This window comes from Rhamphochromis sp. 'chilingali', assembly GCF_963969265.1.
Source record: "Rhamphochromis sp. 'chilingali' genome assembly, chromosome: 5".
NCBI classification, from domain to species: Eukaryota; Metazoa; Chordata; class Actinopteri; order Cichliformes; family Cichlidae; genus Rhamphochromis; species Rhamphochromis sp. 'chilingali'.
The window spans coordinates 42,831,921-42,857,612 of record NC_137932.1 but is presented as its reverse complement, the minus strand read 5'-3'; the positions used below and the strand labels follow the sequence as shown (position 1 = coordinate 42,857,612).

General features: G+C 40.8%; 3 protein-coding genes across 3 annotated transcripts in view; 2 read left to right on the top strand and 1 right to left on the bottom strand.

Moving 5' to 3' along the window:
* Positions 1 to 3,506: 3,506 nt before the first annotated feature.
* On the top strand, positions 3,507 to 6,108 carry LOC308397113 (T-cell acute lymphocytic leukemia protein 1 homolog). The gene is made up of 3 exons (XM_080882841.1): positions 3,507 to 3,662; positions 4,017 to 4,081; positions 4,890 to 6,108. The coding sequence occupies exons 1-3, from the start codon at positions 3,622 to 3,624 to the stop codon at positions 5,321 to 5,323; spliced, it is 540 nt and encodes a 179-aa protein (XP_080738967.1). The 5' UTR covers positions 3,507 to 3,621; the 3' UTR covers positions 5,324 to 6,108.
* Positions 6,109 to 12,030: 5,922 nt separating this feature from the next.
* On the bottom strand, positions 12,031 to 14,872 carry fam174c (family with sequence similarity 174 member C). The gene is made up of 3 exons (XM_080882726.1): positions 14,458 to 14,872; positions 12,929 to 13,051; positions 12,031 to 12,631 (listed from the first exon to the last, which is right to left on the bottom strand). The coding sequence occupies exons 1-3, from the start codon at positions 14,715 to 14,717 to the stop codon at positions 12,628 to 12,630; spliced, it is 387 nt and encodes a 128-aa protein (XP_080738852.1). The 5' UTR covers positions 14,718 to 14,872; the 3' UTR covers positions 12,031 to 12,627.
* Positions 14,873 to 16,460: 1,588 nt separating this feature from the next.
* LOC308397570 (calcium/calmodulin-dependent protein kinase type IV-like) overlaps positions 16,461 to 25,692 on the top strand; it is a 19,395-nt gene continuing 10,163 nt past the window's right edge. Inside the window, exons 1-5 of the mRNA XM_080883539.1 lie at positions 16,461 to 17,261; positions 20,178 to 20,256; positions 20,619 to 20,681; positions 23,126 to 23,208; positions 24,323 to 24,395. Coding sequence (XP_080739665.1) covers positions 17,155 to 17,261; positions 20,178 to 20,256; positions 20,619 to 20,681; positions 23,126 to 23,208; positions 24,323 to 24,395 — 405 coding nt within the window. The 5' untranslated portion in view covers positions 16,461 to 17,154. The remainder of the gene's footprint in view (positions 17,262 to 20,177; positions 20,257 to 20,618; positions 20,682 to 23,125; positions 23,209 to 24,322; positions 24,396 to 25,692) is intronic.

The following is a 25,692-nucleotide window of genomic DNA, read 5'->3' as shown; positions in this document are numbered from 1 at the left end:
AAGAAGAAATGAGAGTGAGACAAAACATTTTTGAGCATGACATCATGACCAGCAGCTTTACAGCTGTGGCTCCAGCAAACATCAGCTGATACTAGAAATTAATATTAAATCAATTCTAACAACAGCTGATCAAGCTTAAAGGTGCTGCTGTTGTTTAGCGCGACATCCGCTGGTTTCCTCTTTCTGGCGCAAAGTGGGCGATAAACAAACAAGAGAAAAGCGATCAGCTGATCATTGATCAGTTTCATGATTGAAGTAGAAACAGGAGAGGATGAGAGGAGAGGAGGCAGCTGCAGCGCAAAGACAGAATAACTGCAGCTTTGTGTCTTTTTCTATTCCAGCTGAAGTCCGGGACAAACTGCTCCTTTTGAGCTCAATGCGAAACTTCAAAGTTCGACCTCATCGGCTGTAATCTATCCAGCCCAGAGTCGATCATGACCAATTAGCCAATCCACCACCTTTCATTGTTTATGCCGTTACAAAAAAGACCCCAAAACAAACAAACAACAAAACATCGGCCCATAAAAACGAAAAAGCACCAGTCCAGCTATATATGCAGCGGGTGGATGTAACTGACTGATGCACAGAATGGAGCCCAGGTGGTGTGAATGATGAGACCAGACACAGAAAATCTGTCAAAGAAAACCAAAAATATATTGAACAAATTGGGAAAAAGCGGAAGTGGAACAAAACAAATACAAAACACAACATGGATAAATACATGTACCACAATTAATTTCACTGCTTGCAATCGCTGTGCAAAAGACTTTTAAATGCCTGTTCATTTCCTTTTGAAGGTCAGTTTTCAGGAGTTCCTCTTTAGGGCTCAGTTTCACGACGGGAAAAAAATACGTCCGTAATCCAAAGACAGGATGAAGGGGGGGTGAATATGAAGAAGCACAACAACAAACACATCTGACCTGCAGGGACAGAAAATGTCCATTTCGATTTGAATTCAGTTTAATATACAATGATTCCACACTTCTATAGCGTGAATCTGATCATTGCATTGTCACATTTCATAACAGTACAATATTTCATCCATAGCTTCATCTGTACACTTCAAACAAATACGGAAACTGCACGACGGAAGGCAGTTAAATAACAGACAGCGCAGCCGAACTCAAGGCATCTTTGCCGCGGCGGGGACGCAGCGAATCAGGAGAGGGACCTCGCGCCAGCTGATGTGGGTCATGTGACAGTGTGTAGGCGCTGTGGGTTACTTACGACTAATCAATTTCATAACCAGTTTCATGTGATTGGTAATATTAGACTAAGAGAAGCCAGATAAAGAAACGATATGCTCAAAGTCCTGAATCAGTTTCTGAAGCTGTTCCTGTGGCTCAGTAAATTTCCGCCTCTGAAACGAGATGACTTCATTTATACGAGTTATCAGCAAACAGTAGATGTCATCATTATGATGAACGGGATTCCTGTTTATTTCACACAGTTGCATTTGATACGTTTTATTTCACTCAATTAAATATCACAGACCAGAAGTAACACAGATTAATTTATGTGAACTGAAACCAGAAAAAGCATCATAAAAATAAACTTTCTTCCATAAAGGAAGAAGTTGAGATTTATAATGGAAGTAATAAAGGACAAAACAAAAACCACGTCAACATCATCACAGACAATTAGAGAGATTCAAACAGCTGATTTTATTTAACCTCCACATCAACTCTACAAACTTTAATGAAAATAAACACCATAAAAAATAAAAGCACATTGTTTGCAATAGTCCTCATTAAGCGTTTTAATCTACGATGGTCATTAATCACTAATGTTTGTGGATAGTTAAGGATGTAACTCGTGCAGGTTTTTAATCACGAGTCTCACTGCCGTGTGTCTGTGGCTCAGCCTAACTTTGTCACCTCCCTGACTGCAGACATCTCCTCACCTGTCTGTCTGAACACCTCGCAGCCTCCGGCGCAGGCAGGGGTGTCCAACTCCAGGCCTCGAGTGCCGGTGTCCTGCAGGTTTTAGATCTCACTCTGGGTCAACACACCTGAATCAAACGATTAGTTCATTACCAGGCCTCTGAAGAAATTCAAGACCTGTTGAGAAGGTCATTTGGTAATTTAAATCAGCTGTAGTGGATCAAGGACACATCTGAAGCCTGCAGGACACCGGAACTCGAGGCCTGGAGTTGGGCACCCCTGGGCGCAGGTAGAGACGTTTAACGGAAAGCGAAGCGGCCGTTTGATGGCGTCAAACATCAGATAGACGAGTCTAACAGCTCGTGAGTGAACTGCTCAGCTGGAACCACACGACACCTGCAACGCTTCCGGCTGCACACGAGTCATAAATACAAATTATAAGATAATTAAGTAAAAGGCGATTGATAGAAGTTTAACAACCACCAATAATTCCCATTGCGCAGTCTAGCCACGTACAGAAACTGATCGATCAATAAATCAATAATGAAAACAGTTACATTTTTACTTTTATAGGCTGATCAAGTCAAGTCAAAGTCAAAGTCAACTTTATTGTCAATTCTGCCACATGTACAGGACATACAGAGAATAGAAACTTCGTTACTCTCAATCCCTAGATAAAATAGAAAATGAACATTTAAATATAAGAGTGATTAAAAATGCAAGTAAAATATTTTAAAGTAAAAAAATTAAATAATATAATACAATTTTACATATAACAAGAAAGCTATACAATATACAATATAAGGGTGTATATTATAATAATATAATGATGCTATTGAAGACGTTATATTCCTGTTTGTAACTGACCTTGGACAACATGGCTCAGTGTGAGCATTTAGCATGTTTTCCTCCTTTGTCTCTGATTTTTAAGTTGTCCTGCTTGGCAAAGATTAAAACAAAATCCCAGTTTACCAGCATTTCATTAAGTCTTCTTAATATTATTAAATCGTGCCGTTTCCCTCTTACTGACGTGTCCTATAATAGCTGTAAACGTATTTTGGTGCAGAAATGTGAACAGATAGAACTTCCGAGGAGTGTATAAATAAAATAAAAATTCCCCTTAAAATTTCGGCTCACCTGAGAGGCGCATCAAAGCTACTCAACAATAAGTCTGAGACTTTCAGTTTTTTTAACCCCGCAAACAAAAGCGAGAAACCCCCAGAGCTGCCAAGAAAAGACAGTTTAAACAGAAACAGTCATATGGCGATGAATCATATGTGGCATGTTTGGTTTTACTTCAATACGTAGGCTACTTCAGTTAGTGTTTCAGTCACTGAGAAGTTTTAGCACAGGACCAGCCTTGATGGTCTGTGCGTACTGGGTCCGGCTGGCAGCGGTGGCGCCGAAGGCTGTGGAGTCGTGACGGAGGAAAACACGACTCCTACAGAGGGGGGGAGGGGGGAGGCGGACCAAGGACCCTGCAGGTCCCTGGAGAGCTGCTTCCTGGGACCCTGGGTTTAATGACTTTAATGGGACTGTCTTTATCAAAGGGGGCTCCGAGGAAACGACGCGCCGGGACACGGGGAGGTGGGGGTGGGAGGGTCCGTGGATATAAAAAGAGGCGACCGACACTGACTCTCCACAGAGCCGAGGGAAGGTCAACGGAGCCCGAACTGCCAACTGAACCCCGATTAGCCACCAGTCTCCTTCACTTCTGCTGCTTCTGTTCGCAAGAGACATGCTGCACGAAGATGTCCAGGACCTCCACACCTTCCGCAGGTGAGACCGGCGTTTATTAATGAACTGTAAACGGCTTAAAACAACCATTTTTGTTACTGTAAAGATTAATAGATGTTGGAGTTTACAACAGTCAATGTGTTTGCACTAAAAAGCTGCTTGTTTTACATAAGCCGCAGTTATTACCTGTTATTGGCTTTTTGATCTGCGGTATTTACACAGTTTTACAAGACAGGGAGAACGCCATTATAACGATTATGGTGCATTTGTTTCAGCATGTTGCTGGCATCTGCATTCTATTGAAACCATTTTTAAAATAAAATATGAGTTTCCATAATTCATCACCAAGGAGGATTTTTCTGCTCCTCACCAACGTGTCTGTGTGTCTGTGTGCAGTGATCCAGATCCACGCATCGCCCTGAAGCTCAGAGCGGCTCCGTGTGAGAGGAACCTCACTGAGGGTGAGTTCACTGCATCACCAGATATGGAGACACGCATGTTAGTGTGCTCTTCTATAGAGCTGACAAAAGACATCTTAGCAGCATTAAGCTTTACTTAATTCAGCATTTAAGAAAAATAATATCACATTCAAAAGGTCCACTTATCAGTTATAAGTGGTTATCAATACTAGCAGCTGTTTTCAACCGTAAATTATAAATAAATCAGACAAGTATCCTATAAGATGAAAGAGGGCTGTTTTAATTTGTAAAAAGCTTCGCAGTTTTCCTTTCTATTAAAGATAAAACCTTGACGATGATGCTGCATAAAAAGATGTTTTACAGACAGAGTGAGATTGTGTTTCTTCTTCACGTGGTTCTGTTTAAGGTGTCGTGTTCTCTCCACTGTTCAGTGGTTTCAGTTGTGAATCCTTGTCCTTGTGTTTTTGAAGATTCTCTCTTCTTTGCTTCCCGTCTTTCCTCTGTTTGTCTCACTGTTTCTCCCTCTCCAATTCATGCAGCTTTCAGTTTTTTTCCACTTCCCTTCTTCGTTCTTTTCTGACTTCACCTGTATTTTGTAATCCTTGTCTTCATGTTGTGTGTTTAGTGTGAGTCAGTCTTTGTCAGGTGTTCGTCTCTGTTTCCTTCACTTCTGTCTCTTTTATTTATTTGGTTCTTTTATTAGATTTTTCCTACTAGAACAAAACAGTTGTTTTTTTGTCACTGCACATGCTTGTGCTGTCACCAGTTGAGGGTCACTCAGCTACTTTGTACCCAACCTTACATCCTTAGATGTGGTTCTCCAGCTGATCCTTCTTTGCTCTCCCCTCAGGTACCCGTCCCAGAGTGGTACGTCGGATTTTCACCAACAGTCGAGAACGATGGCGCCAGCAGAACGTGAATGGTGCATTCGCAGAGCTGCGACGTCTCATACCCACCCACCCCCCAGACAGGAAGCTCAGCAAGAACGAGATCCTACGCCTCGCCCTCAGGTACATCAGCTTTCTGGACCATCTACTGACTGAGCAAGACCTCAGCGGGGCCCCACAGAGCCAGGCTGTGAGGCTGGAGGAGGACAGACTGCAGGGGACACCATCACCTAACTCCACCTGTGAGAGTTCATCAGAGGGAGACTCTGATGGGCTGATGGGGGAGCAGAGGCAGCTCCAGTACCAGCAGGTACAGCTGAGCAGGTCGAGCAGAGATCAGCTGAGACTGTTTCATCACTCCAGATGTGAAGGCCCCTGCAGTCTGGGGTCAGACTGATGCTCCTGTGCTCCAGTTCTGCTGTTTGTCGTCAGTCAGCTGATTCAGGCTCAAACACAAAGATGTAAACAGGGAACACTAACAAGACAGAAACCTTCATCGTTTACAAGCTTTTTGTCAGACAATGCCTCTGCATTATTTCTGACTGGTTTTAGAAAATCACAAAAATGATACACGACACTTCATGCAGCAGACAGATGAATTATTGATCTTCATGAATAAATGATTACAGGTCAGACGTACTGGCATTGGGAACATCTGTTCATATTGTAAATGTTTTGGGTTAAACTGATGATATTCTTCCTCAGTGAGGTGAACAGAGTGAAAGGGAAATGTGGATTTTAAAGGCCATTTAATACATGATTGAGATGTTAGTGTAGCTAAATAAAAGCACAGAGTGATGGCTGGTAGCTTTAAAAGCACACATGGAATTATCCATAAATATGAATTATTCTGCATTTAGTAATTCACTAATGAAAAAAGTTCATGTGATATTCACATGTATCAGTGTTATTAGACGTGTGCTTTCCATGTTGTTTGTGTGTTTTATGTTTGATATTCAGGGTGATGTTCTGCCATGAAGCAGAAGAACCAGTAACCAGATTCAGGTTCTTTCATGAGGAACCTTTGGTGATTTTAATGTTAATAAAAATGTCTTTTTGTCTACTGATGAAATCTGTGATGATGCGCAGGTGTGATGCTCATATCTGAATACAGAGAAATAAAAATACAGAGAAACTGATGCTTTTCCTCTTCATTAATGACAACCTGCTGATTCACTCGTGCAAGACTATCATAAATTCTTCATTTATTTTTTTCTAAATTTGCACCTGATGATTGAGTGAAGAGCTGCAATAAACTGATATCATCACATACTCATATAGTCTTTGTCCAAGAAGTCCTCGGCATACTTCAGTCTGACTTAAGGGTGTCTCTTTTGCAGAAGTGGAGGTCTGGGGTCTTTAGACACATTGCTCACTAGTTTTCTTTCCAGAGTCTTTGAAATTTTCTCTTCCTGCTTCTGCCACACTTGCTCTGCACTGTGAGGGCCGATGTGAGCTCCTTGACGATGCCTCTAACAGAAATGCTGTGATAACTTGGTATATCCATCTGCTGCTTTGTGACCATCAACAATTCTGTTTTTCAAATCTAAACTGATTACTGTTGGGTTTTTTCTGCATGATGTTTTCTCAAGAGGCAGCAGTGGTTAGCATTGTTGCTTCACAGCAAGAAGGTGGTAAGTTCAATTCCACTGTATGGCCGGGGCCTTTCTCTGTGGAGTTTGCATCTTCTCTCTGGGTACTAGTGATGGGTCGGTCGTGAACGAAATGGCTCTTAGAGCCGGGTCTTTGACTTGAACGACGCGAGCCGGCTCCTTATCGCGAGCCGTGGGGTTTTTTTCTCTCTCTCTCACTCTCTCTCTCTCTCGCACTTTTTTCCGCTTCACTCCGCACGCGAGCCTTGTGCTTTACGCTGGGCAGAGGGGGGAGGGGCGGTAGTTACACTCAGTAGCACAGGAACAGAGCCAGAGACAGAGAAAGAGAGCCAGGGACAACAACATTAGAAAGGTATAGTAATCATCCACAACTATTTTCAGTTGCAGATGATAAAGGATTGAGAAAGTTTATTCATGCAGGTCCATATGACAGAGAATATGCATCTTCTTTTTGTTTTCATATTATAATTTATATTTAATTGTGTTGTGGTTTGCAGTGTTTTGTGTTGTTTCACTTTAAATTTGTGAAAGGAAAAAGCTGAAAATTTAAATAGTTAAAAGTTAAAAGGTGTAAATGTGAATAGTTGTTTTTTGTATTATATGATTTATTTATTACATTTTATGTGGAGTGAATAAATAAAAGTATATTTACGGTGGCCCCTAGAGACAAAGCACATACAAACTCAAAACAAGTACAAAAGACAACAGAAGTGCTCCAGGATGCTAGGGGGCAGTGTTGAGCTTTTGTTATCTTGTGGCTACACAAGCCAGCAAGTACCAACGACCAGATTTGGTGTGTGGTAGTAACAGGTAAATGAACTTTTTTTTTTTTTTTTTAAATTATTTGACTATATATGAATGCTTGTGTATAAATACACAAACAATACACACATGCTTTCATGATTTCAATTGTGTAATTTAGGTGATCCTGTTTTGGAAGTTCAGTTCATGCTAGAAATGTGTTTTGGAGTTTGTACGTGTTTTGCCTCTAGGGGCCACCGCATATATTTATGTATAAACATATATAAATAAAACCACTTTTTTTTACATTAGTAATTCCTTTTGTGCATAATTTTATATTATTGTTAATAATAAATTAATTAAAGCAACAAAACAACCTGAAGAGCCGGTTCGGAGCCAAAAGAGCCAGTTCTCTAAAAAGAGCTGGAAATCCCATCACTACTGGGCACTCTGGCTTCCCCACAGTCCAAAGACATGCAGTGAGTGGGGTTAGGCTAACTGGTAATTCTAAATTGCCAGTAGGTGGAATGTGAATGGTTGTCTGTCTGTGTGTGTTAGCTCTGCAACAGACTGGCTAAGACAGCTGGGATAGGCTCCAGACCCCCACGACCCCGAAACGGAGACGAGAATGGATGGACGGGTTTTCTGATGAAGCTTGGGTTTTCCTATTGTGCATAAACTGGAAGTTAACTCTCAGTTTTCACATAATTTTACAACCTTTGATCTTTATAAAGTTTGCACATCATTGCACAGCAGAGGTTTGTGCTCTGGATATAGCTCGATAAACAGGTTTTAGGGGATCGTAATATCTAACATGGTCATTTTGTTCTGACATAATTCTGTTATTGTGTGTAAATATAAATGATTCATTCTTTCTAAGGAAAATAAATATGTTTTGAAATACTGTTTTGAAAGTAACAGTGCATAAGTAAACATTCTTGTTGTTATATTGTAACATGTGATGTTTTTTTCTTTTAAAAAAATTATTTAAATTAAGTTCAATGTCAAATTTTGTTGCAGCATTATTAGTGCTCTAACACAGCAAAGCACCTGAACTCACTGTGGAGGTGTGTGTGTGCGTCTGTGTGTGTGTGCGTCTGTGTGTTGGGGAGCAGGGGGGTTGGGGTGATGGGGCGGAGTAGACTGTCACTGTGCCACTGTAACAAGGCCATGATGAGTTGAGGAGATGACTGATAAACATCTCACCCAATCGGACGGCCCTGAGGGAGATGGCAATAACAACAGGACAACTCAGAGGAGCAGAGGGGCGTGTTTCAATTAGAGAGCTCTGTGTGTGTGTGTGTGTGTGTGTGTGTGTGTGTGTGTGTGTGTGTGTGTGTGTGTGTGTGTGTGTGTGTGTGTGTGTGTGTGTGTGTGTCTGTGACAGAGAGATATCGGCTCATCCTCAGTTCCCACCACTGTTTCTCTGTTTGGCTTCCTCCTGAATATCCAGTGGGGTTAAGGTCAGGTGGCTGTGGAGGAAAGTCCACTGAAAACCAGCTCCCCCTTTCAAAGCTCCGAGGTGGGTTTGAGGCTCATTAATCTGCTTCAGGATGAATCATTCTCCAAAAATACGCAAACCGGAGGATACAGCATAGCTCTAAAGGATGGATTCCTCCATCACCTCATTTAGATTTAAAGTGGAGTCACAGCAGAGAATGATTAAAAATTCTCTTGCATCATCTGCACTCTGTCCACTTCAGTTTGCCTCAGCTTCATTTCACTCTTGGTGCATTAGTTTGGGCCAATGTGACAACCTTACTGTGGCTCCAAAAGAAGAGCCAAATCATGACCTGTCCATCACCCCACTTGGCAGGTGGATTGAGGTGTTTGTGCTGGTTTGCTGTGTTTGCTTTTCACCAAACTTGGTCCTCTGCACTTTGGCCTCATCTTTGCAAAGGACATTATTCCAGAAGTCTTGTGGTTTGTTCAGACACAGTTTTGAGTCTGAGATGCATCCGTTTTCTGCAGTTTCTCTGAGCATTGCAGGCCAGCAAAGTGTCAACATCTGGTTTTATACATGTGTTCACACTTGCTGATGATCCTTCAATCGAGTACATTTGAGTAAGCAGTTAGTGAGCACTGCGTGTCAGCCAGTTGGGTCTTGGTTTTTTAATCTCTCAGCTAACACAACTTGATGTATTGGACTTCTGATGATGTCACCTTTATCCTCCGGATCCTGCTTTGGATCCATGAAGTGTTTTTGGGCTCCATGCTCCGCCCTCTTAGAAACCTTTGATCCAGCTCGATCTGGCTCTGAAACTGCCCCTTGATGCTCAGAACAATAATCTTACATCTGTCTATTTAGTTGGCTGTTCTGATGTCATGTTTCCCACTATCACAGTGTCTGCTGGAAACTGGAGGTGCAGCCATATTTCTAACAGGTGAACAATAACTGCAGGTTGATTTAGCTAAAATTAGTGACGGTCTTCAGCAGATTTATTGACACCTGATCAGATAAACTGTGTGAAAACAGAGAGACTAAGGTGGGAACCGAGGATAAGCCAGCATCTCACAAACACACACACATATACTCAGCTTTCTCTAATTGAAACACGCCCCTCTGCTCCTCTGGGACCTGTTGAGTTGTACTGTTGTTATTGTGGTCTCTCTGGGGACCGTCTGATAGGCTGAGACGTTTATCAGTCTTCAGCACCACGCCCACTCATCATTAGCTTGTTACAGTGGCAGTTCAGCAGTCACCCTGCTATCAGTGACCCCGACAGACCGTGAGGTGGGAAAAATCGCCACTTCCTGTTTTATTACCTCAGAATTAGCCTGTTTTCAGTGAGTTTAGTAACAAAGCAGCAACAGGTGGAAGAACAGGGAGAGAAAATTCTTTCAGTTATGGTGACAAAAAAATTATTTCCACATGAGGATTTGTGGGTGATTTCTTTTCAATTTGTTTATTGATTGAAGATAACAGAAAAGCAAATTAGTTTTTATTAAGATACCAAAATAAAGTTATTTATTTACAACAATTTATTTACTTCCATTTGTGCAACATCTCTAAAGTTAGAAATATCCTGTCTCAGAGTGACGCTGAAAAACTAGTTCATGCATTTATTACTTCCAGGCTGGACGACTGTAATTCATTATTATCAGGAAGTCCTAAAAACTCCCTGAAAAGCCTTCAGCTGATCCAAAATGCTGCAGCAAGAGTCCTGACAGGGACTAGAAAGAGAGAGCAGATTTCTCCTGTTTTGGCTTCCTGTTAAATCCAGAATTCAAAATCCTGCTCCTCACATACAAGGTCTTAAATAATCAGGCCCCATCTTATCTTAATGACCTTGTAGCACCATATCACCCTATTAGAGCACTTCGCTCTCGCTCTGCAGGCCTACTTGTTGTTCCTAGAGTATTTAAAAGTAGAATGGGAGGCAGAGCCTTCAGTTTTCAGGCCCCTCTTCTGTGGAACCAGCTTCCAGTTTGGATTCGGGAGACAGACACTATCTCTACTTTCAAGATTAGGCTTCAAACTTTCCTCTTTGCTAAAGCATATAGTTAGGGCTGGACCAGGTGACCCTGAATCCTCCCTTAGTTATGCTGCAATAGACGTAGGCTGCCGGGGATTCCCATGATGCATTGAGTTTTTCCTTTCCAGTCACCTTTCTCACTCACTATGTGTTAACAGACCTCTCTGCATTGAATCATATCTGTTATTAACCTCTGTCTCTCTTCCACAGCATGTCTTTATCCTGTCTTCCTTCTCTCACCCCAACCAATCACAGCAGATGGCCCCGCCCCTCCCTGAGCCTGGTTCTGCTGGAGGTTTCTTCCTGTTAAAAGGGAGTTTTTCCTTCCCACTGTCACCAAAGTGCTGCTCATAGGGGGTCATATGACTGTTGGGTTTTTCTCTGTATCTATGAAGCGCCTTGAGGCGACTTTTGTTGTGATTTGGCGCTATATAAATAAAATTGAATTGAATTGTTTGTGTTTTCTAATTTTATGACAGGTGACCCTGTGTGTGTGTGTGTGTGTGTGTGTGTGTGTGTGTGTGTGTGTGTGTGTGTACACATACATAAAATGAAGTATTTCTCACACTTTGCTTAACGTTGTTTCGATTGTTTCCTTATTTGAATACCTTTTGCAAAGATTGTTTTGGATGTTCATTCATAATATTTGTCCCGCGTTATCATTCAAATCTGATCTTTTTCTGATGTTCAGTTTTCTGTTTCAGGCTGTGCTAATATGATCCCTATACGACAGGTGCTTTGCTATTAACGTTGCCTTTAGCTTAATGTTTGAAACAGTAACACTGGCGACATCTTGTGGTGAACGCCTGCTACTACAGCTTCATTTTGAAGCTCAAGCCCTCTAAGTAATGATTAAATTATTTAAAAAAAACAAACAAGCAGTTACACAGACTCAGCCGCTGCTTTGAGATCCTCATCCATCCCTGTTTCTAATTTAGGACCTAAGAGCTACTTGGTAAAAATAATAACTTATTTATTTTTTACATATTCCAGAAGTATTTTGCTTGGCAAAAGTATTTTCCAATATTTTATATTTATGGTTACAACATTTTTACATATTTTACTAAAACTTCATGTACTCTTTACTTCATGTATTTTCACTTCTGCAGCGCTTTTACAAAATTATTTTTTCCAATACTGTAAGCACATTTTTTTTAACTACAGATATTTTAATTTTATATCATATCATGTCACCTGACACGACATGATAAAAAATAAAGTAGCCAATAAAGACTCATGTTCAAAAACAAAAACAGATGATAAGACTTTTTTATATTCAAAAATCAGATTTTAATGTTTTGTTAAGAAGTGTGAATCTTGTCCACAGAGAAAAAAATGTCATCAGGAATCAGAGTTATACAAAAGCTTCACATTCACCCTTTTAGTCTCAACACAGCCGATGTGAAACACTGTTTCAGGGCAGGCTGACCGTCTGTCAGGACAACAAATCCTGATCAATTGCAGCATTTCACACAACCATTGCTGCTGCCTGCCATCAGTCTGCAGTAGTATAAAGCATGTAGTCAGAGCAGAAAAGCTCAGAGTGGAAAAACACACCAAATAAACTCTTAGAAAAACACTCTGAAATAATATTAAGAGGAGTAACGAACAGAAAAGGAACATTTGGCCTCATGAGGATCCACTGATCCGTCATGTCTGCATTTCATCCGACACCACATTTAAAAGAACAAAAATTTGATTATTCTGCTCATCTTCCTTGAGCAGCTGAGATTTGGCATTTTTCTTCAGTGACTATTTGGTCAGTTTGTTTGTTATTTCCACTTGTCTCAGCAAGTCGTTGGTCACTTCTCCCACCCTCTCTCAATCTGTAATCAATACGGGCTGATCCGTCAGAGGACAAAGACCAGGACTCATCTGAACAGAGACAAAGATAACACCAATCAGACTGACTGTAAATCAAAGTCAGCAAAGTTCAGACTTTGGAACAATTCCAGTCAGCGTCTCTGGATTATTTAAATAATCAAACTATTCAAAATAATCAAATGTATTTATTTATTGTTTTGACAACTTTGTGTTTTCATGATTCTATGTTTTTTACTTTTGCTGATGAACATCAGATAAAAAATAAAAATAAACTTTTACTGGTATTAGCCTTAAAATCAGGTTCTGGTTCTATTTCAGCGTTACTGCTGTTGCCTGTTAACCTCTGACCTGCGGAGGCTGCGAGATTCGTACAGCGTGTCGTCCTCGTCGCTGTCCACCGCATCCATCTCCACAGCATCGTCCTCATTGGACAGTAGACCATACTTCTTTCTGTGGGTGGGCTTCTTCAGCCTGACGACATCATCACAAAACAGACATTTACTATTAACTCGACGCCACTGTGCTCCAAACAGGTAGTTGTAATGTACAGCACTTAAAAAAAACACGGGTGAATTATGATATTTATGAACTGAATGTGAAATGTTAGGAGAATGACATTCTTAATGTAAAGGCACTTAAACTCAGAACAAGGCCAAGTGATGGCCAAAACAAATTGAGACACTGGTAGACCAGGATTAGTGTTAAGTGTTACCTCCTGAACCACACAGTGAGTCCAGCAACTTCACACAAACGCATGACTGACACTCTGCACAGGTGTGTCACATCGCTAATATGAGACAGAGCTTAAAACGACTGAATTTACAATGACGTTTGGTGTGACATCACTCAGGTGGGAACCAAACCTGTGATTTCATATGAACACCACAGCTTTAAATGATGGGAGAGACCAAAGGCCAGCAGCCTGTCACTAAACCTTCAGGTTGATGAAGTTCAAACTGAGGTTACACAATGTGTCCAACTGGCTCTGACTCACTGACAAACTAATGGCGGGACTGAAGAGTGGCCACTAAAAGGCTTGCTCTAGTGTAAGTTTAGAAATTGCCAATCCTCATATGTGGACAAACATTAAGCCCCACTATTCACAGTTTTAAAGTTTCTCCGCTTCTCAAGTTGAGGACACGTTGTAAATGTGTCTCACGTGACTTCCTAAAACTGCAGGAGCCTCCGTTTGGCTTCTGTAAATATTTGTAATTATTGTGACAGTTGGCCCTCGATTCTGACTGCATAGTCTCCGTCTGTAAGGAGCAGGTTTGCTGACTTCAAATTAAAAACGTACTTCTCACCAAAGACTACGTCGGATGAAACGAGAGGCCAAGTTCCACCTCCTGTTATCAGAAACGGTTACACTGAGAGAAGTGATAGGAGTTTGGAGTGTATGCCGAACTAAAAATGGTTACTAAAACATAATGCAGGACTTATATATAGTCATTTACAACACATAAAAACAGCTTATACAAAGTTTTAAGTTGTTAGATTTATGGAGGGAATTCGGCTTTATGTATGTTACTCTATTCTTACTTTTGGATTTCTCTAATAACTTGTCAGATACAGTAATATACACAACCGTGTACCCCGAGAATGCAATCTATGTCAAAAAGCTAACAATAAACGTGCAGCACCTTATAATCAGCAGACTCCATTCATAAATCCAGTTTTTTAAACTTTCTTCGCTTCTCAAAAGTTACTGAAGTACTGTAAAGTGATTTTTTGAAGCTGGAAAATGTGCTCTTCAATTCGGCTTTCACCTGATCCGTAAATATTTCTAATTATTTTGGACATTTTAGGCCGAAATTGTGACTGCGTAGCGACTGTAAGAAGCAATGATTTTTGATCTTGAATTAAATTGTAGTTCTCACCGCACGGCTCGGATGAGGAAGTAGAGGACGCCGATTATAGTGATGCCAACGAGGACGTAGAGGGCCCTCTGGATCATCGAGCTGTCCACGTTGAAGGTATTAAGCGGACCCTTGCTGGTGCCGTTTATGGCGTTAACCCTGCTGGAGTTCGTCGCGGCGGTTCTACGAGTTTCGGTGCTGTTCTTCACCTCCTCCGCCACGGACAAGAGAACCCAGCATACCGATACAAGAACCGCTGAGAGACTTCGATAAAAAGTCATTTTATATTTGAAAACTCTCAGAACAAAAAATAAGAAAGGAAGCTTAACGACTTTCGAAGCGGTTCGGAAGCAGAGTCCCAGATACACGTAGCGTTAGCTAAACTCTACCGCCACACTGTTGACAATCCCAACAAGGAAGTTTACGTCCAGCAAGGGTCGACGTCACAACAAAGATGGAGTCGCAGTCGTAGGGCCGCACGTTACCGCTCACCGACCAATCATTGCAAACCAATCCGCAGAAGGAGGCGCGGGGTTTACGCAGCACTGTACCACAAAATACACCATGAACCCAACACTTTAAAAATTATACAAATATAAAAATGGACGCTAAAGTTTTTTTGTGTTTTAGATTGTAATTTATTTTATTTTTAAGCATTTATACTTCATCTAAGCTTATTTGTTATACGTTATGTTTAATAGGCTGCTGTAACAAGTTCTAGGATAAATAATGTAACCTATATCTTACCCTATCTCACAAACCTACAAAGGGACTCAAAAAGAACCAGTATAACACAAATTGATCACTGATGAGTATAAAGACACGCAGACACACAACAAGGATACAAAACCAGCTGTTGTCACTGTTCTCACACTGTTGTCTGAGTCACTGAATGTAATTCAGAGATTTGTATTAAAAACTTGCTGGTTCATGCGAACTTTTATACTGTTTACAGTGTAGTTTTTATTTGTTTAATCAAATGTGACAATGATAGAAACACACACACGCACACACGCACAGAGGGTAAACGGTCTGTATTTGTATAGCGCTTGTCCCTATGGACCCCAAAGTGTAGATTCAGCCATTCACACACTGCTGATGGCAGCTACATTGTAGCCACAGCTGCCCTGGCTGCCGGACACTGGCGACACCGGGCCCTCTGACCACCACCAGTCAACGGGTGAAGCTTCTTGCCCAAGGACACAACGACCGAGGCTGAAAATAATTAAGACCACCTGATGTATTTTAAATAGTTTGGTATTTCTTTTGTATATTCTATTTACTTTACTGGAATTTTTTTAGTTTACTGTGGACTTCTGTACAATCAGGAGAGGCGCCATCTGGTGGATATTAGACGGACTGCAGGTTTAAAGCATTTCTCACTGGCTTCTCTTTTCAGATAATGATGTATTTAGTGTTGTGCACTCATCCTTTCATGTTCACAAATATCTTTATGGAGTCCCGGAATTCAGTTTGATAATATTTTTAATGTCTCTTTAATTTTTGCACCCTCTGGAGTGCTCAAATAAAAGTCCTGCAGCTTGTTTAAGTTAGGAAGCTGTTGCCGCAAGGTTACCACAGTATGATGTCTTTGAAATATAGAGGTTATCTTAGAAACAATAATAATCCTTAGCACAACACTATATCAAACTGCAAATAAAGCTGTGGAGTGCGTCTCCTGTTTGTTCGTTAAAACCTGACCAGAAACTGATGAGATGCAAAGAAGGAAGCACCTCAGTGTGTCAGCGCTGTGCTTCTGCGGCGCTGGGCACGTGTGAAAGAGTGGTTTGATTCGCGCAGAATCAAAGTCTCCACATGTCACGCTAATGTACATTTATGTATTTGGGTTATTTCTGTATTTAGGCTGCTGACAGAACTTCGGTGACTGAGAGGATGGTGGTCCAATAGGAGTGCGACTCGGCTCCCCCGCGGGGCTGTGATTGGTCTGCGGGGTGGCGGTGGGGCGGGGCTGTGAGATTACAGCAGCATCTCTCTCCCTCCGCAGATCCATCAGACATCTGGAGCAGCCCTACCCGGGAATCAGACCCCTGAGCATCGAACGCTGACACCATCCACCTACTCACCCCGGTGTTCGCAGTCTGTTTCCCGACACGTACCCGCTCTTCGGTGTTGCTGTGGTGGTTCTGTGGGCTGCATCTCCGGAGGGAGGCTGCTGCGCTCCGGAGAGACGGACGGTCCGTTTCTGCCAGTGAAAACACGGAGGTACTAAGCCTAAACCCGGGAGGATGGTGATGGACTGAGCTGATCCGACGTCTGAGAGGTTTTTAGGGCCCGATGGAAGCTGCGACACATCTGGACCTGGAGCGTCTGGATCCCGGCTCCAGCTTCAGTCTGGATTAAAGAGCCGTGCTCATCACCGGGGGTTCGGTGTATTTGTTTTCTTCTTTTAGTTTTTGCCCTTTCCTCACAGATAAACGGTCCTGATTGAGAGTTTGAAGGAGCAGGCGGATCCCCCTCCTCCTCCTCCCCCTGCTGGTCTGGATTAAAGCCCATCAGGATCATGAATCATCCCCCCTCCGTGACTCTAATCTGGGTTTTACCGAGCTGGATTTAAATCTGAGATCTGATCGGGATTACTCTGTTCCTGGTTCTGATCGGGTCACATCTGGCCCGGTCTGAACCGGTCCCGGAACTGGTGTGATCTTTGACTCGGTCCCGGTCTTCTTGGTGCTGGTTTGGGGGAGGTCTGCTATCATCATGCCGACGTCCCGGCCTGGTTCGGAGCCGGTGGAGTTCTGGGTGGACGGATCAAGGCGGGACGGGACTGTGGAGGAATTCTACACCCTGAGCTCGGAGCTGGGCAGGTCTGGACCACATTATGGGGGGGCAGGGGAAAACCGATGAGTTCATATGGACACTTCATTGGGCCAAAGTTGCCTGCATGAGGGGTCCATGTGATCCTTCAGGATTAACTTTGGCCACACTTTATAATCCATCCCGTGGATTACAGAGTTACTCATTTGAATGAGGTACCGGTTAAATACTGGTTCCTGTTGGAATTTAACGGGAAACACCGAAGCAAGAAAACGAAGCTTGAGCTTTGGTGTCAAAATGTTGTCAGCAATCTTTGTCTTCTTGTGTAATCACAGAGTGAAAATGTGTTTTATGCGCAGCATCTTGCTGTCTGCACATTCACGTTGTGTAACCAATATAAGATTTCAGACTGCGCCACTTTAAGCAGATTTAAGTGAAGGTTGTTAAAAATATTGATAACAGTAAAACACAGCTGCATCACGTGCTTGGTGCACGCGTATAATCTATCTATCTGGTGTATGTATCTATACATATTTGTAATGATTTTCAAAATGAGGTATATTTTTTATCAAAGAGGTTTTGCATTTTTAAGACTAGTATTTGATTTGGTTATTTAGCTTTTAGCTCTATCTAGGTGGTAAATTGGAATATTGTACTGGCATCTATCCAATTTCATACTTACTTTTTGATGATAGGGGAATTATTTCCATTTGCCGATACAAGTTTTTTTGAACAATTTACAATACAGTTTGTCAAACATTTTATTAATATATTTGAACACTTTACAGATTTTTATTAATAAATCATATTAATATCTTCCAGGTTTTCAAGTCAGTATTGATGTGGATATTTTGAAACATAAAAAATGACAACATAGAAATAAATACATTCAAATGTCTTGCATTGATCAATAAGTACTTCGGTTGCTTAAAGTACATTTAGCTTACACGTCTCTACTTTGACTGCAGCAGTTTTAATCCTGTACATTTATACTGCTGTGCTTTTGCTCCAGATGCTCTGATGCTTCAGTGTCTGCCAGTCTGGGTGGCTCATGTTTAAAAACCATAAAAAGTCAGAGCAAACATGGAATTTGAGCTAAAAGACAACAAAGATGAGTCGTGAAAGAGACCTGCAGACTGTTTGGAGCTCGGGCAGTTTGTTCGTTGTTTGAATGTTTACAGCGTGCGGTGGACTGTGTGTATTTACACACTGTGTTTGTTGTTATCTCAGCAAACACCAACACCCACAACACTGACAGCAGATCTGCAGAAAATGATGAAAATGATGTCAGCAGTGAAATCAAACGTGTGAGCATGCCGCCACCAGTTCTATTACCAGGTGTCCTGTTGCCATGGAGACCAGCCAGGACTGTGTGTGTGAGAGAGAGAGAGAAAGAGAGAGAGAGAGAGAGAGAGAGAGAGAGAGAGAGAGAGTCTGTGGTTGCTTCTCAGATGGATCTGTTTCCTCCATCTGTCCCGGCAGAATACCAGATCCCTAACCACACACACACATACACACAGAGTTGTGGTTGTGATCCCATGTCTTAATTGGACTTACCCTTAAGTAATCTTACTCTAATCCTAACTGAAACCCAACTCTGTTCCAGCTATAATCTAACTTAAGTCTAACTTTAACAGGCAGGTGTGAAAAGAAAAAAGCACACTCATAACAGAAAAGATGGGAATAAAACATCTCAAATAAAAACTCAACTTGATTTTTTTTGTATACGTCCACCAGCTGTTAAACCTTATCTAAACCTTTTTAATTTGAGTAACAGATAAGTTGAGTTTCATACTGCCAGATTCTATTGCAGAATCTGCTGGGGCATTATTGGATGGATGAACCCGTTGTGCATGTTTCAAACACAAGGACTTCCTCTTGTAGGACCAAAAGTACCTACAGATTCGAGGCCTCTATGTTAATTGGTTTAAAAATACTATTTTGAGAGAAATGTGTGAGATGTGTAAAATGTGGAGCTGCCACAGCTGCTGTAGTTCTATAAAAAGCCTCGTGTAGATGAGGTCGTGAAATTGTACTTCAAAATTAAGGAAATTATTTTGAAAAGAGAAATTATTTCTCTTTTAGCACAAGAACAGTGTGGTGGGGGTTGTAAAGAAAGAAAACCCCACACAAACCTGGAAGAGTTGAAATGGCTGGCAGTGGACAGCTGTGAGAATATTGATGGTTACACCCTCGTGCAATAAAGAGGATGTATGCGGTATAACAAGACACAACGATCAATTTGTTTCACTAACTCATCCACACGAGGCATTTTGTAGAGGGAACAGGAGCCATGGCAGATGTTTGGCTTTACATGACAACTGTAATCTCCGCATTTCAAATTAATCTTGAAATTTTGACTTTAATATAAAAATGGACATTCTTTTTTTTTTTTCTTAATGTGGCCCTAATTCTCCGTCGTATAGTCTAGTGCAGGGGTGTCCAACTCCATGCCTCGAGGGCCGGTGTCCTGCAGGTTTTAGATGTGTCCTTGATCCAACACAGCTGATTCAAATGGCTAAATTACTTCCTCAGCATGTCTTGAACTTCTCCAGAGGCCTGTTAATGAGCTCATCATGTGATTCAGGTGTGTTGACCCAGGGTGAGATCTAAAACCTGCAGGACACCGGCCCTCGAGGCCTGGAGTTGCCTACCTCGGTCTAGTGGAACATGTCTGAATGCCCTTCAGTGGAACAAACACTAGTTTCTTGGGTTTTTTTCACTGCACCAACATTTAAGTACCAGCAGGAACCAGTAAAAAGTCTAAATGTTGTGTCATTCATACAGTAGAATAATTATCAGTGTTTCCTGAAAATGAAACTAAATTTTAGTACTTAGTTCAAGTGCCTGTTTGGCTCCAATTAAAGAATCTCAGTTCCTCCTTTTCAGTAGCTCAGACTGGTTTCCATGTTGTACACACAGGTCTTTGCAGTGTTCAGGTTTAACTGTTTTGTGTTTCCTTCCAGAGGAGCGACTTCTATTGTGTATCGCTGTGAGGAGAAACAGACCCAGAAGCCCTACGCTGTCAAAGTCCTCAAGAAAACGGTCAGTGAACCAGCATGATGGAGACTTTAGCAGTCCAACAATATATAACATGTGCACAGATGAGTCGAAACATTATTAGCAAGAAATGATGAAGAAAATAACGTAGACTGTCCAGTTAGAACAGTGCAAGTCAAAGTCTAGGAGCCAAAGTGTTGGTTTGCCAAACTGTGTTTGATGGGGTTCTTCTGATTCTTGGTGGCTACCAATCCAACGTCCCGGACGGATCTGCTGCTAATATCTTTGTGATATACAGGAAACCTTCAAAAATCTGTAGGGTAACACTGTTTCAGCAGAAGACATTTGTTATATTTTGACTTATAAGGGTAAATCCGTCCATTCTGATAATGTTTCTTCTGTTGCAGATTGACAAGAAAATTGTTCGCACTGAAATCGGCGTTCTGCTGCGTCTTTCTCACCCAAACATTGTAAGTATATGCGATATATGTTATTGGGGTTTTCTCTCTATAACTGTAGGGTCTTTACCCTACATTATAGAGCACTTTGAGTGGTTTGGCACTATCTAAATGAAACTAAACTGAATGGAAAAGAGGGTTGAGTGCCTAAACTAGGTTTTGTGCCGAGCTGTAACGATGCTTGTTTAAGGGAGTCTGTGGGAATTGGGTTGTTCTTGGACCCAGCCTTGGTTCCATTTGGCTGCAAACAGGTAAACGTTTTTCTGAAATGCATTTTCAAAACCATCAGAAACTTAAACGTGGACCTGCATTTGTAAAGAATTATTTGATGGGTGGAAATGGAAGTCTTAGCCCAGAGATCCACTAGACCCCAAATGATCTATCAGATGACAGCCAATAAGCTCCCAGACTGTGAGCGGTCTAGTTCAAGTCAGGTCACTCGTAGAATATTTATATGTATTACTTAATCAAAACTTTCCTCCAGCTTTTAATGTCGTTGGATAAAAGCGTTGTAGAGTTGTGAACTTTCAAATCAAATTCAAATTCAAATTTTATTTGTCACATACAGTCATACACGGTACGATATGCAGTGAAATGCTTACACAACTGCTCGTGACCTAAAGAAAAAAAGAAAAGGCTATGAATAAGAAATAAATATGAAAATTAAAAAGGGTAAATTTAACTGGGAAGGAATAAGATAAAATATAAAAATTAAAGTTGAAAATAAAATAACTGTACAACAAAATACACAATACACAAATACACAGTATAGAAATATATAAGAATGTATGAAGAAAAAAAATTTTTTATATACACACACATATATATATATATATATATATATATATATATATATATATATATATATATATATATATATATATATATATATTTATATATATATATATTTATATATATATATATATATATATATATATATATATATATATATTTATATATATATATATATATATATGTCCAGTGTCCACATTTGTGTCTTGTGCAGTGCAAATATGCTTAAAGTGATTTAGTGATGAAGTGATTCGATTAGATGACCACACATCTAATCGAATTAGTGTAAACAAAGTCCAGAATGTCCAGCGGACAACTTTGAGGAATTATTCTTGGTCCATTCATGTGAGTCACAAATAGTTGAAATAAGTGCAAAATATGAAAATATGGAAGAAAACACCAAAACAGACACTTCGGGTTCTGCCAGGACATGAATTAATGACTTAATTTATAATATGCAGAATAAATCAGTTCATTTTTATTGTTCATGTTCACCTGGTCTGGTGTGACTGAATAATCTCTCTTATTTTCAGTCGACTCTAAAATTTTCCCCATAAATCTCTCTTTTCTTTGTATCACTGATTTTAAACACGACCCTTTAATGTGAGCTAAAACACTTGTTTATGAGCTTGTAAGAATTTAGATTCAACTTTATTTAAGTCTGAGCATGGCCCAGAGTTCATCTACCAAGTATGCAAGCTATAGCATGTATTCTAATATTTTATTTAAGACAAGACTGACGCATCAGTTCTGTTTTTCTTTTCTTAGTACTATTTTAAAAGCAGGTCGATAAACTGCACCACATCAAAGTACGTGATGGGTGTGCTTTTTTTATTGTACTTTAAGTATTGAACTGTCTATTGTCTGTTTCATGTTTGTTCCTTTATTTGTTGAATCTGGGACAATGATGACTGGAAACATGAAAAAAATCTCGTTACTATGTTCCTGCTTGGAAAGTTCAAAAATACTTCAAAGTGTTTGCTCTTCTCAAGCATGTTTTAAGTGATATTGAGTGTTTATGTACCAGAGGCAGAATCAGTTGGTTTTGCCTTCACTATTAGTGCAGTTTCAGTTAGTGCCTGTTGTTTACCTGGTGGTTAGGCTTTGGCACTAAAAGCTACTTAGGCTTTAAAGGCTGGGTTTAGGCTCTGAAGGATCCTTGAAAAGGTTTACAGGCCTAGGCTGGGATTAAGTTGTATTAATTAACATCTAATCCACCCTGAAATGAATTATTGGATGGAGGGATGGATGAATAGGAACAACTTGGTTAAGATTAGGTTCTATAAAGTGCTTAGTTAGGTTAGGTTTAGGTTTTACGCTGATAGATAATTAGTAGGTTCAGACACTTAAAATCCTGAAAGGGTTTAGGAAAAGATTGTGCTTATATCGTTCACATTAGAGTTGGGAATGACACAACCAAACCCAGGATGCTATTCTATACGACATCTTCATGTGTCACTGAGGAACACCAATGGCTTTGACAAAACTGGACATTTTTGCACTCTTACAGTGAATTATTCAATTACCAGTAATTTGAGCAAATAACAACAGTCCCACAGAAGTTCTATTTTTATATGGACATTGTTATTTACATATATGACTCTCAGTACTCGCTCATGCATTTTTAATATATTTCTGGCTTCTTGTGCTTTCCTGTGGCTCAGATCCAGCTGAAGGAGATCTTTGAGACAGACACAGACATTGCTCTGGTGCTGGAGTTGGTGACTGGAGGAGAGCTCTTTGACCGGTACGTACACACTCACATTAGCTGCTTTAGCTGTCCTACTGACATTGCTGTAGTTTTTGTGTTTAATTGAAAGTATCACTGGTTGGCTTAGTTTGAGAAATCTTTGATTACAAGTTGGGCTGTAGTCTGCAGTTCAGTTACAGTAGCTGTTGTGCAGTTGTAATGGCAGTAGTTGCTGTGCTGCATTTGTTACATTAGTTTCAGTGGTGTGTGTAGGTATATGCATTGCTGTATCATCAGTGGTTGCACATGCTGCATCAGTTGTGTTGGTTGGTCAGTTGCAGGTGTTGATCGAGATGGTGAATAGTGGAGTTTGGCTCAATCCATTTTGTTGTTATGTTTAGTTACAGATGTTGAGTTGGTGTGTTTAGATTTGCTGCAGCAGCTGTTGTGATTGGTGGAGTAGCGAAAGTTGCAATCGTCTATTTTTGGTATATGGTTTTGTTCAGGGTTGGCAGTGTGGCTGTAGTGGCAGAGGCTGGTTTTGCTGCAAAAGTTGTGATGTTTGGTTGCTATAGTTAAGAGCACAATTCCTGCTAATGAACCAATCACTTAACTTGGCAGTTTTCCTGTAGTTGCAGTGGTTGCCATGGTTAGATGTTGCTGTACTTTGGGGGTTTTAGGAGTTGCTGTGTCCGGTTACAGACGTTTCTGTAACTGAAGTTCTATGTTTGGGCACAGAGGCCCCTGTGTTAAGTTACTCATGCTGTTATTAAAGAACTTGTCATGTTTACTGGAGGTGTTACTGAAGTTTCCGTGTCAGCGATTGGTCATTTACATAAATTAACATGTTTAGTTGAAGCAGGTGTTGCTGTGTTTCGGTGGCGTTGTTGGTGTAATGTGATGTGGTTGTTTTGACTGCATAAGTTGCCATTTTTACAGGCTACAACAGCTACAGCTACAGCGGTTTGCTCATTTTGTCCTGAGACTTCCAAACTGAGATGCAAAAGTCAAAGAGAATGAAAGAACTAACAGCTTGTTCCAACATCTCTGTTGGAAAACCGAACCAGACAAACACGTACATTAGTAAAGTGTAACCAATCAGAGAACAGATAAAGAGATGCTGCTCTTGATTTTCATGTCATTTTATCTTTGACTGTATTTTTGTTTCCAGGATTGTGGAACGTGGTTACTACAGTGAGAGAGATGCCGCTCATGTCATCAAGCAGATTCTGGAGGCTGTGGCGGTAAGATGCTGTATTCAGTGTCTGGTTTGACTTTGACAACGTTTTATTAAATTGTAATAAAAAATTGAATTATTGTGGAAACAAAGGCCTCTACAGGCTACGAGCAATGAGAGGAACTACAGAAATCCTGAGAGGAATTACAAAAACAGACTCTTTGCCTATAAATAACCCTTACAGGCCCAAATGCTGCTGTTATTAATTTAAAAGCAAAGCTTTAGCTGCTGTTTGGTTTAGTTGCTGTACTTCCCATGTTTAATCCCTGGTGCTGCCTTTGTTACAGTAGTTGATGTACTTGCAGGAGAGGCTTATTTTTTGACCTGTGTTTGGTTACATGTGTTGCTTAAATTGGTTGGCTTAGTTGGAGTGGATTCCTTGTGTAGCTGTAGGTCTTGCTGCCACTGCAGTAGCTGGTTTCATGGTTGTTGTTTGGTTGCAGTAGCTTCCGTGCTGCAGGTGCTGCTGATACTACAGTAATTGGTTTAGTTGCACAGTAGTGATGCTTAATCACATTTTCAGTAGTCGCAGGTTTATTTAGAGTAGCTGCTGACAGCTGGCATTGAGGCTCAATTTGATCTATTTGGCTGGTGTTGCTATACTTTATACTTCGTAACTGCTTGGTGTGGTTGCAGCAGTTGCTATGTTTAGTTGCAGTTTCCTCCGTTGACGCGTAGTTGTTTGGCTGCATTATTTTGCAGTAGTTGCCATATTTATTTCCAGCTTCTGTCATTCCACTAGTTTGTTTGTTTGATGTGGTTGCTATGTTTAGTTACAGTGTCGCATCAATTGCCATGTTTGGTTGCAGGTGCTTCTTTTGATGTAGTCGTTAATTCAGTTGCAGTAGTTTCCACGTTTAGCTTCTTTTGACATGCAGTAATTGCTGTTATTTTAAGGCTTAAAATGGAAGAAGGTCTGGGAACCTGAGCTCTGTCTGGGTTTTCTGCTTCTGATCAATCAGCTGCAGCGTCTCTGCTGTCTGTGGATCATTTACCTCCATCCACCCCTCTGCTCATTAGATTACTGCTCGCCCCCACCAGCTCTGCTCAGTCTGTGCAGCCTCACACCAAACCTCAGCTTTAAACAGTCTGTTTATAGATCTGAAAGGTTTCATGGAGAGCAGGTCGTCAAATCCGTAGAGGCAATGTATGTAAAATTAAATCAACACTGTCAAAGGTGTTGGGCTTTTATCCTCATCTGATGGAGCTAATTTACCGTTTTTTTGGTCACAGGCTGACTAGAAACGTATTAAGCTGATATTTATCTGAAAGAACTAGATGTGACATTTCATTAGCACAGAAAC

What these genes read in the sequence shown, in the direction of transcription:
- LOC308397113 (XM_080882841.1), top strand. Translation starts at nt 3,622, where the DNA reads ATGCTGCACGAAGATGTCCAGGACCTCCACACCTTCCGCAG. An exon ending in GACCTCCACACCTTCCGCAG is followed by an intron (nt 3,663 to 4,016) that starts GTGAGACCGGCG and finishes GTCTGTGTGCAG; the next exon opens with TGATCCAGATCCACGCATCG. An exon ending in TGAGAGGAACCTCACTGAGG is followed by an intron (nt 4,082 to 4,889) that starts GTGAGTTCACTG and finishes CTCTCCCCTCAG; the next exon opens with GTACCCGTCCCAGAGTGGTA.
- fam174c (XM_080882726.1), bottom strand. Translation starts at nt 14,717, where the DNA reads ATGACTTTTTATCGAAGTCTCTCAGCGGTTCTTGTATCGGTATGCTGG. An exon ending in TTCCTCATCCGAGCCGTGCG is followed by an intron (nt 13,052 to 14,457) that starts GTGAGAACTACA and finishes TGATGTCGTCAG; the next exon opens with GCTGAAGAAGCCCACCCACA.